The 10,945-nt window shown below is 38.7% G+C and overlaps 1 protein-coding gene across 1 annotated transcript; it reads left to right on the top strand.

Moving 5' to 3' along the window:
• The first annotated feature begins 2,214 nt into the window (after positions 1-2,214).
• Positions 2,215-10,945, top strand: LOC132104255 (acidic leucine-rich nuclear phosphoprotein 32 family member E-like). The gene is made up of 7 exons (XM_059509576.1): positions 2,215-2,395; positions 7,672-7,821; positions 8,236-8,358; positions 8,537-8,702; positions 8,882-9,006; positions 9,093-9,138; positions 9,223-10,945. The coding sequence occupies exons 1-7, from the start codon at positions 2,342-2,344 to the stop codon at positions 9,303-9,305; spliced, it is 747 nt and encodes a 248-aa protein (XP_059365559.1). The 5' UTR covers positions 2,215-2,341; the 3' UTR covers positions 9,306-10,945.

The raw sequence follows: 10,945 nt of genomic DNA, 5'->3' as shown, positions 1-10,945 counted from the left end.
CACAGCTTATCTATCAACCTGATACGTTAGGTTTTTCATCTGCTGTGTTAATTAGTATTTGGAGGCAGGGAGGAAAAAACCCTGCAAAAATAATATAAATGGCCCTAGGAATTAAGGATAAAAAAATATATATTTGATATATTATATAAATGCAGTATTTTGTTTAGTTAGAAAATATTCCCCTGTACAGAAAAAATGCCTCTAAAAATCTAGTTTCTTTAGAGAAAAAAAAAGTTAATTTGTGCTACTGTTTGAGATATTCTCATCACATGTGACAAACAAACGTAATCCTAATGACTGTTTTATACAAGATATTATTCACTTCTCTGGCAGCATAGATAAATCAGCTTTAGGAGATCTGTTGTGGGGTCTCGTTCATTTCAGGGTCAGTGTGCCATGAAGCCCTAGCGGTCACCTTGGTGTACTGCACTAATGCACATCGTTGAAAATTTTGCATCAGTTTATTTCCTTCTAAGGTGGGGACAGTGGTCTGTAAGCTATTTTTAAATTAATTTAGACATTTTTTGAAGGTCATTTAGATACATTTTTTTTTATCAATTTATAATAATAGCGAATAGCCTGACGGTGCTCTACACCAAATGGGCCTGTGTGAGTTCTTGTGGAGAAGCACATTACATTGGACAGATGGCGTGGTGTGCGCGCAGCCTTTTAAGCCACCATGACTGTCTGGGTTTATGGTCAGCCATTTTGTAGAATTATTGTATGGAAGATGTTTTAGAGTATTATGAGATAACTTGTTTAAAACAATGTAATACGTTGTATTTGTTCGCAAAGAAATTGTATAGTCCTACCCAGATAAAACATTTGTTATATTTATTTTTGTCTAATACGTTAGTGTTCACTTTAGACTTTAAAATGAAAAATTTTAATCTGGTCTCCAAATTGATTTCGATTTACTGGACGCTTCCAATGAGAACAAAGAATAGGCGGATTAACAGTTTGAGAGCTTCATACTAGAGGTCTTCTCGGGTCCTAAAAACTGTACCCGACCCGAATCGACCCGAATCACTACTTACCCGAACCCGACATGCATACATTATTTATTTTTAAAGAAAAACCCGACCCGAGACAGACCCGATAAAATTAGACCCGAGTCCGACCCGACCTGACGGCATTTCCTTTAGAACCCGACTGGACCCGAACGTAAACGGCATTTACATGTGCACAGCCTGCAACCATGCGTTTCTCAAAAATGCACTTAACATAGACGCGGCAGTAGGAGTAGCCTACGCGCTGAAGTGCTGAAATGTCAATCACACATGTAACCCATTACGTCCTTTAAAAGTTGGCATAATGTTATTTACCGGACCATACGATGATTAACATTAGAACCACCACAGGATCAAATTTACCGATGGCTGTTTCTCAAATATAACTTTTCAGATTACAGAATAACAGATTTTCAATAAAATATACAAAGTCTCCCAGTCATTGATTTTGACTAAACACCGATGACGACCCTGGATGTTTCTGTTCTACATATTCGTTTTCCCTCACCTTTTTCGCAATGTCTGTTATCGCCTCCATGCTTTTCTGACAGTGTCGCGTATTTTTCAAATTGATTGACAGGCCTGGCTTAACGACAATTCAAATACCGGTACTTGCATTTAGTCAAACATCCATCCACATGATGGCGCACTAGTTCTTGGCAAAGGGAGGGGGGTTGGTTAATGTGGAACTGAGTAAATAAATGCGTTGCGAGGCAACCGTGCTTATAGCCCGTTGCACGTAGAAGCGCTGATTTGCTCTCACACTTAGAAAAAATGAGAGAACGGTGTCATAGTTGTTTTAAATAATGCAATTTTGTTAAATGCCCAACATAGTTTAAAAGAATTCGGGTCTTCTCGGGTCCATTTGGAAAAGGCATATTTATTTTAAATTACCCGAGACCACTAATACCGAATCCGACCCGTGTCCGAGGTACTCGTTGGAGTTTTGGACCCGAACCCGCTCGGGTCTCGGGTCGGACCTCGGGTTTTCGGATCCAAGTGGACCCGTGAAGACCTCTACTTCATACTGACGTTCTGAACGACCCGTCTAAAATCTACTGCGCGCGTATTTCCAACCAATCACGTGTGTTTACAAAGACCGCTTATGTTGATAAGTGTGATCCACCACTCACGCGTTCAAAAATAACAACACTCCAATCATAGCGCAGAGCGGGCGGGACCTCAGAAAGGGGGTTGGGTGCGAGGTATCATGGAGGATCAGTTGGAATACGGCAGCCATTGAAGAAAGCCGAGCTGTAGGTCCGTGCTCCGGAGTTTCTGGATTTTCATTTCTTTAAACGATCTAAACCACTGCAGCAATCACAAACAAAATGGAGATGAAGAAGAGGATCAGTTTAGAACTGAGGAACAGATCCCCAGCGGAGGTGAGCGCTTTAATTATTTATTTTTCACGGAAACGTGAAATAATGTTAGTTCGAAACCTGTCTAACGTTATCCTGCACGTTATAGACTCCGCTAAATGGCAGCACGACTGTAAGACCACATGGGCGTTTAAAAGGATAATTTTAGCCATGAATGAATGCATGTACACATCTATACACGATTATTTAAAAACAAGTAGTCATCGTTATGTGAGTGCGCGAAACCATTAGTGAATCTTTTGTGAACTCGTTACGTTAACGTCTCCTTCGCCATTGCATTAGACTTGTTGTCGTTGTGGGCGTCCCAACGAAACCTCAGAATAAAGTACTTTAATTTTTAAGACCCATTTTTTTATTTGATGGTTCAGAAACTATTTTATTACTCAACAAGTGACGTCCAATTCTGTTACGACGTAATAGTCGCCCGATGCGACAATATTCTCTCTTTCAACGGGAAGCAGTTAAAGCAAAACGTCAGTGTTGTTATCCGATCTCAGTCCGAGCGAGCGTCCGTAAATCCAAAATACCGAGCAAAACATAACGCGACTGAACGTCTTGTCGTATAAAAAGTTTATTGTAGGTAAACATCACTTATGCGTACCTTACAATGGGTTCTCTAAGCAAATAAAACGAGCAGTTTCGTCTTCCAAAGGCGGACATCTTACTCTCCAACTCTTCGATATTACACATTCAGGGCGCTTTCCTTCGGTCTTCCTCCTAAGACCCTCAAAGCCATTTAAGTTCAGGGTTAGAGAGCACAAGCACATATCAAGCGAATGTCGGGTCAAACTGTATAATTAAGTGTTCATGGCTTCTACAGCGCCTCGCAGTGTGTGTGGTGAGGAGTGTGTGTGTGTGTGTGTGTGTAAAAGCTCCGTGTTTACGGGCGGCGAGTGGAAGTCATTTTGTTGCATCAATATTTGAGACGCAAATGACGGTGTTTTGTGGCTTTTACTGTGTTTTTATTAACCCGAGTCGAGTGATTTCTGATTCACTGTCCTTACGTGCGGTGCTGAACGGACTAATTGGCGCGTAGAGCCAGAAACAGTCGCTCGACGGATGCGGACCGTTTAAAAAAACAAGTTGCCATTTTCCTCCGTTGTTACGTTAATGGCTTAATTATGTAACCTTCTGTAACATTATTTATCACTGACGTTAAACAATATGGCTTCAGCTTTATGAAGCACACCCATAAGTGTTTTATTTATTGAAGGAATGTGGCAGATGGTGAAGGGGCGAGCCCCCTCCCTCCGATTTCAGTAGATTATTGTAGGCTTGTCTGAAGCGATGTAGAGAGGCACGCTTCTTTTAAATGTGGGTTTCTGAGGGATGGGATTAGAGCTGTAATCGGGCCTTAAAAGTTAGGCCCGACAGGACCCGAGCCCGACAGGTTTCGGTCCGAGCCCGACAAGTACATTTTGATTGACAGTTTTTTTTAAAGCCAGAACCCGTTTACAGCCCGACATTCAAATATGCGCATGCACACAGCTCTTTTGCCTTTTGTCAAGAATTAGTCATTATGAGTCATGGAGTCATATACATGTTTTAACATAATTTATTCATAACGTAGACTAGATCACTTGGAAGTTGGAATAAAGAAATAAAATAAGTCCTCTTGTGACATCGTAACAGCTCAGCATTCTAGACATAGGCTCATTTAGCCTATAAATAGACCAACGCACCAATAAAAACGAGTCATTTTTAACAAATTAAATTAAGATAAATTTTAAATTAAGATGGGTATTTGGCAATAACGAAATTAAGATAAAGGCTCCGCCGGATTTGCTTCGCACTAGCAGATGATATTTAGTAAAAGAATAATGCCAACATTAGCGTAAATACTCTGTCCACATTATGCATTTAAGACTCAATGAATATTTAGTTATCATTTGACAAACCTTTACTCACAGAGATTAGGCTAAGCCTACATGTTTTTGTGGAGGAAAATTATTGAATCCACTGTAGATGTCTTCAGCGCGTTCCTGCGCTCACTGATGGTGCGTCATTATTCACTCATTATTCTCATTATAAACATGGTCAAAACTTTTCCACACCTCAGACTTTGTTTTGGCTGCACCAGCAACTAAAGCAAAGTCTGAGGTGTGGAAAAGTTTTGACCATGTTTATAATGAGAATAATGAGTGAATAATGACGCACCATCAGTGAGCGCAGGAACGCTCACTAATCACCAGAGGCAAGCCTCCGTTACACCTACTCAGCATCCATTTTCGCATCTTTCTCGCGCTAATCGAAACCTCGCAAACCGGAGCGCGAGCCCGACCCGAGCCCGCGTAAGATGATATAAATTAAGCCCGAACCCGTCGGGTCCCGTCGGGTTCGGGCAAAGATCTTCAGCTCTAGATGGGATCTTTTACCCGAGATCGAGTTAATGCTCTGTCTTAGCGGACTTTTATAAAAGATACGTGGCTTTTAACTCGGGTGTATCTTGCGTCACCAGTACAAGAATTGTAGCAAAATATTAATGCATCCCGCGCATAGAAGCGAGCGTCCTGAAAATCTTCTTGTGAAACGTTAATTGTAAATTCATTGCAAATCCTAAGTGATGAGAGGAATGGAAACATTACCAAGGCTACATTACAAACACATCATGTGCTTAAAAATGTCGTATCTATCCACAAGGGCGACAAGTTATTGAATATTTAAATTTAATGTCTGCATTGCACTTCTGTGAGTGCGTTTTAAGACCAACACGTTACTTAAAGCCCATAAACAGTTTTTTTATTTATTGTAAACACTTTTTTAAAAAAGTTTCTAAACTTAATAATTTAACTCTTTTAGGCAGATAAACATCAATGCATGTTTACAATATCCTTAAAGCAGTGGTGTCAAAAGTATTGGCATTCATTACTCAAGTAGAAGTATAGATACTAGGGTTTAAAAAGACTTTTGTGAGAAATTGAAGTATCAACTCAAGCTTTTTACTCAAGTAAAAGTGTAAAAATACTGGTTTAAAAAACTACTTAAAGTATAAGAGTAAAAGTAATGTAAGGAAAAAAAATGCCATTAAGAATAAAAGCTTAGGCCGCGCCACAGGGGCCTATTGTGCACTACCTCAAAAAAACATTTTTCTAAAGGCCATAGGCCATAATGACTATAATGTTATATTAAAATGTTAATGTTGAAAAATTTTGGGATGCACTAGGCTACCTCTTTCAGCCGCATATATGCCCATTGAAAAAGAACACACTTTAGTACAATGCAGATACATTAAAGAACTAGATATGATGACTAGTTGCCTATAAGTATTGTTATGGTGCAAAAAGTCAAACTTCAGAGGCATGTCATCAATAACCTTTAATGGAATGTAAATGTACATCCAAGCTTAGCTGCAGGAATCTGCGAGGGCAATGGACAAGAACATTGGTGCAGGCTTAGTAACAATTACTCTTGTATGGATGTCTATATACAATAAACATTATAGTGCTGTCAAAATGAATTATTAATCCAAGTGATTAATCAAAAACTAAAAATGAAAAATAACTCATAATCCTGATACCTTCTTGATTGAAAGCTTCCTGTATTCGCTACATACGTCTGCTATGTCCAGTGTTCGGGGGGGAACGAGTTACAAAGTTGGCATAGCCTACTTATCACAACATTGTCAATCGCGCCGTCAATCGCAAACGATAATTTATTAAAACGTCTCGCTACCGAACTACCTACAGTAGCTTAATTTGTGGAGGACGAAGAGAAAGCACCCATTTGGTAAATGAGCCAGTGAGAAATAATAACTTTTAAGTACGGTCCAGAGCCTTTTCGATACTTTTAAAACGGTACCGGCGCCTAAACGGTACCTGAACCGATACTTTCAAAAAAAAGAACCACAATATTAAAGAACATTACAAATATTTAAAATAAATCCATAGCTTTTACCTTAGATGCTCTTTTTTCCCAAGTTGTGCTTCCCTTAATCTAAGGCTAATAAATGTATTTCACAATCTGGGTCATTATTTAATACAAAACCACACATAATGTTTCTACTGTATCTCTGTAAAATGAGTGCTGTCTGTCACTGTCTTTAATCACTTCTGTGAATCACTGTATGCTCATTCTTTATAAAGTAGCAACAATGTCGTTTTTAAAATACATTACTGTGCAAAAGTCTTGGGCATATTAGTATTTTCACCCCAAAAAAGGGTTTTACGCCAGTTATTTATATCTTTTGCTGTGGTTAGTCAGTAGGAATTAGTTTGCCATTAATTTTAATAATAATCTAGTGCGATTTTTAATGCACAAGCAGTCTGACAACGGCAAAATGAATGTTTGGAAATGTAAACTGATATTTTATACTGACACACTACAGCATAATATAGAAATAACTGGCCAAACTGTGACAAAGAACAGCACAGATACGGATATTCTAACAATCTATCGATAAACACACACATCTTTTGTCCTCTGTCTCTGTTTGAGCTCATGCTGCTCCGCTCACGGTCTGCGGATTGAATAAACGAACCCAAAACTGTCTATGTCCTGGCTGGAGTGTGATGTGATTTGTGTCATGTGCAGGTGCGATGGATCGCGTACAAACCAATAGGGTGTCGGAATGGTATACGTTTATACTTCTCATCCAACCACAATCAAATTCACTCCATCCGGATGGCGCGACTTATCTGGATAGTTTTTTTTTTTTTTTTTATGATGCCAAAACAAGCCGAAATGAAATTGCAGTAACGAACCTATTTTTAAAATTTAAGGAGTAGTAAGTACAGATACTTGTGTGAAAATGTAAGGAGTAGAAGTAAAAAGTCGGCTGAAAAATAATTACTCAAGTAAAGTATAGATACCCAAAATTTATACATAAGTAATGTAACAAAGTATTTGTACTTCGTTACTTGACACCTCTGCCTTAAAGATGAATAGTTTTTCTCTGGTGTCCCTAATTTATATTATTAATGAGATTAATAAAAAATAGCAAAACTGGTTCAACCAATTGTGTGTGTTTGAAGGCGGGACTATGTTTGCCCGATCCAATAGCAAAGGGGTGAGTGCTTTGAGAAACCTTTTTGAAAATGCACATCGTTTTTGCAGTAACGTTTGGTCCAACTAGGTGCGTCAGACTCATTAGTGGACGACTCCACCTCAGTGTGTAATAAATCTTAACATTTTGGGAATTGAATGGGCTGCCACTAGATGGAAAGCTGCTGTCAGTTACATCAGCAGTTGTCAGATGTTGCAACTTTCATCCTTGTGGTACATCATGTCCATAGTACGATTCTTTGTTTACCAGTGACCTATTATGTTCATCTCTCCTGCAGGTAGCAGAGCTGGTGGTAGATAATTGCCGCTCAAGTGATGGTGAGATCGAAGGCCTGACAGATGAGTTTAAGGAGCTGGAGTTCCTCAGCATGGTCAACGTGGGTCTCACCTCCCTGGCCAAACTACCCACACTACCAAAATTGAGGAAGGTGAGTCAAAAGATCAAGCATTCTGTTCAGTACGCTAGGCAAAGTGCCTTTAACAAGACCGCTTGTGCTTTAACTTTAATGTTCCAGCCATGCAGAAAATGGATACTGTAACACTGTTTGCATATTGATGTAGACACTTTGTATTATTAAAGTCTGCTAAAATGGATGGACAATGCCCAAAGTGTGACGTTAGCAAAAAATCCATGTTGAATAATTGTAATTGTAAAATAGTTTTATAAGCACATAAATATGTATATACATTTGTGTTGATTAGTATTACTTAGTGTATGTCTAATTATGCTGTAACAGCAAAAGTAGTTTGAGTGTATAAGTTGCTTTAATTATCTTGTTAATATTTGTTTCAACCTTTCCTTTATATATTGTTTATTTTAAAAGCAATTCTCTCTTTTACAGTTGGAGCTGAGCGATAATAACATCTCCGGGTCACTAGAGACACTTGCAGAGAAATGCACCAACCTGACTTACCTTAATTTGAGTGGCAACAAAATCAAAGAACTCCGCACATTGGAGGCCCTGGTAAAAACACGGATACAGATTTACAACACCTCAACATATTTCTGACTAAATATATTTTGTACATGCTATTCGTCAGTCCTTTTCTTTAGCGAGGGTACAGTTATTCCAGAGTCAGACAGTCATTATCCTAAGCATCGTTTATCAGTCTTGATTGATGCATGTCATGCTCTTCCCTCAGCAAAACTTAAAGAATCTGAAGAGTTTGGATCTGTTCAACTGTGAGATCACCACGTTGGAGGAATACAGGGAAAGCATCTTTGAGCTGCTGCCTCAGGTCACATACCTGGATGGCTTTGATGCAGAAGACAATGAAGCTCCAGACTCTGAGGCTGATGATGATGATGGTAAGAACCACAAATAACGATTGAGTTTGGTTATACAGTCGAGTCCTTTTTTTGGTGCAGACAGTTATGGTCCTCGTCCAATGGATGCATAGATAATTGTAAAAACCATACATATGGTGCAAAGTAAATGAGATAAAAGTATGTTACATCAAGTCATTATTTCTATTACTTTTATGCAGATGATGATGAGGATGGCGAGGAAGTAGCAGGACAGCTGGGAGATTATGAGGAAGAGGAGGAGGATGAGGAAGGCTCAGAGGGTGGAGAAGTTGGGCTGTCCTATCTAATGAAGGAGAACATTCAGGTGATGTATCTTTCACCTGTTTTTAACATTCACAACCAGTTTTCCAGATGTCACTTCTTGATAATGATGGGTTCCTTCCGTAACAGGATGAAGAAGATGATGGTGATTATGTAGAAGAGGAAGAAGGAGAGGGTAAGCATTAATTACGCAACCAATCATTGTGAAATTGTCACTTTTATGTGATTTTTCAATGACTGAACTTTTTATTTTGTGCAGAAGAGGAGGCTGATGTTCGAGGAGAGAAGCGAAAGAGGGACGCAGAAGATGAAGGCGAAGATGACGATGAGGACGACGACTAACCCTTTGTTTGACTTCTTGGAAACAATATCCAAGGTGTAGATCAACCCTGAAAAAGACCGTGATCTTGCAGATTGTTTTTCTCTTTGTAAAACCATAGATAAATCACTGTAGAGGCTAAGTGTTTTCTTTTATAAATACATTATATATTACACTATATAAAAGGGGTTTATTGATAATTCATTTATAGCCATTCCAAGTTTATTCCCAATGCATAATTTGGTGACATCAGGGGTTGGGTGTGGGGAGGTGGCAAGGGGGCGTGAGATTTCTTTAATGTAAATAAGCTTTTGGACAAGCCCATTCAAGACAGCACTAGGATTCACCACTGAGAGGAGACCTCAGCATACATTTGTCCAAACCGCAGATCCCCAAGACCTCTGTGAGGAGGCAGAGTGTTTTCTGCTCCTCATCTACCTCTCCAGGTCTCATTCTCAGCCCAACACGGAGCAGCAAGCCAATCATCTCCAACCGTCAACCCCTTTGTTCCACCATCAACCAAGTGCTGCCAAGGATCTTGTGTCACACTCTTTATATGGGATGGTCTCCGCTTGATTCAGCTTTTCTTGTAGATCAGGCTCATGTAGGCAGACCAGATGGTATGGGATCATGTGAATTTTAAAGTGTGATGTATGTAAATACAGCAAAGATGGGAGAGTCAAGCTGTAGGTTGGCAAAATCGAATTTAAATTTTAATCTCAAAGTAGTTTTTTAATAAAGAGATCAATCATGTGTAACATATGAGCAGTTCGCCCTTTCTCCCATTTTATGCAGAAGTCACTTATTTTTGACTAGATGTGATCTTAGACGTTAAAATTTGAGATTTGTTCATTTTCAAGGGAAATGCCATTGCTGGAAATTTCTCATGATGTTCGGGTTAAACAGCTTTGTAAGATTAAACCGTACCCTTGAATACCTTTCTACCTTTTTGTCTTGCTGTGGAAACAGGTTAGTTTCTACCTTTTGTTGAGGTATTTTACAGAGTAATACCTTTTAATCTAATGTTCGTATGGCAATATGTATATAGAATCTATTTCAATAGGGTGTTTTATTTTCCTTTTTTTAACTAATCTGTTTGGTCAGTTCTTTTAATACAAAGCACATGTCAAAGGACACCTGTTTAAATTCCAAGTTGGTTGTTGTGTGTATGTTGTATCGAGTTTTATGTGCTGTAAACCTCTCTCTAAAAGGATTTTAGTTTTGTTGGATTTTGGTGTTTTGTTTTAATGGGTTGTTTAGGTTTTTTTTTTTTTTTAGTTTGCAAGCTCCTTTATCTGATAATGAGCTCCATGTGAGTTAGTTGTAATGAATGAGTGAATTGTTCTTTTAAATTATAAAAATGACATGGGATGTTGTTCAAATGATGTAGCTTTGTCTGCTAAACATTTCTGTAATTTGATTACACAATTTGGGATTTTTTTTTTCAAACGGAGACCCATGAATTGTCTGGAAGCCTCAAATATGGGAGAAGCAGCACTGTTTTTAATGTCTCCGGAGTTGATAGAAAAATGTGTTCTGATAAAAACTGCAGTGATCTTTCAATCATTTTTAGATAAATTTGAAAGAGTTATAAAACCCTTGCAATGAATGCAACCTGGTGTAAGTTTGATGTGGAAAATAAAGGAGAAACCTTTCACCATAA

The sequence above is a fragment of the Carassius carassius genome, chromosome 25 (genome assembly GCF_963082965.1).
Source record: "Carassius carassius chromosome 25, fCarCar2.1, whole genome shotgun sequence".
Taxonomy (NCBI): domain Eukaryota; kingdom Metazoa; phylum Chordata; class Actinopteri; order Cypriniformes; family Cyprinidae; genus Carassius; species Carassius carassius.
This window is presented reverse-complemented; position numbering and strand designations above follow the sequence as displayed.

Bases quoted from the DNA above. Each gene is read 5' to 3' on its own strand.
- LOC132104255 (XM_059509576.1), top strand. From the start codon at position 2,342: ATGGAGATGAAGAAGAGGATCAGTTTAGAACTGAGGAACAGATCCCCA. The intron at 8,703-8,881 runs GTAAGAACCACA...ACTTTTATGCAG, and splicing joins TGAGGCTGATGATGATGATG to ATGATGATGAGGATGGCGAG. The intron at 9,139-9,222 runs GTAAGCATTAAT...TATTTTGTGCAG, and splicing joins AGAAGAGGAAGAAGGAGAGG to AAGAGGAGGCTGATGTTCGA.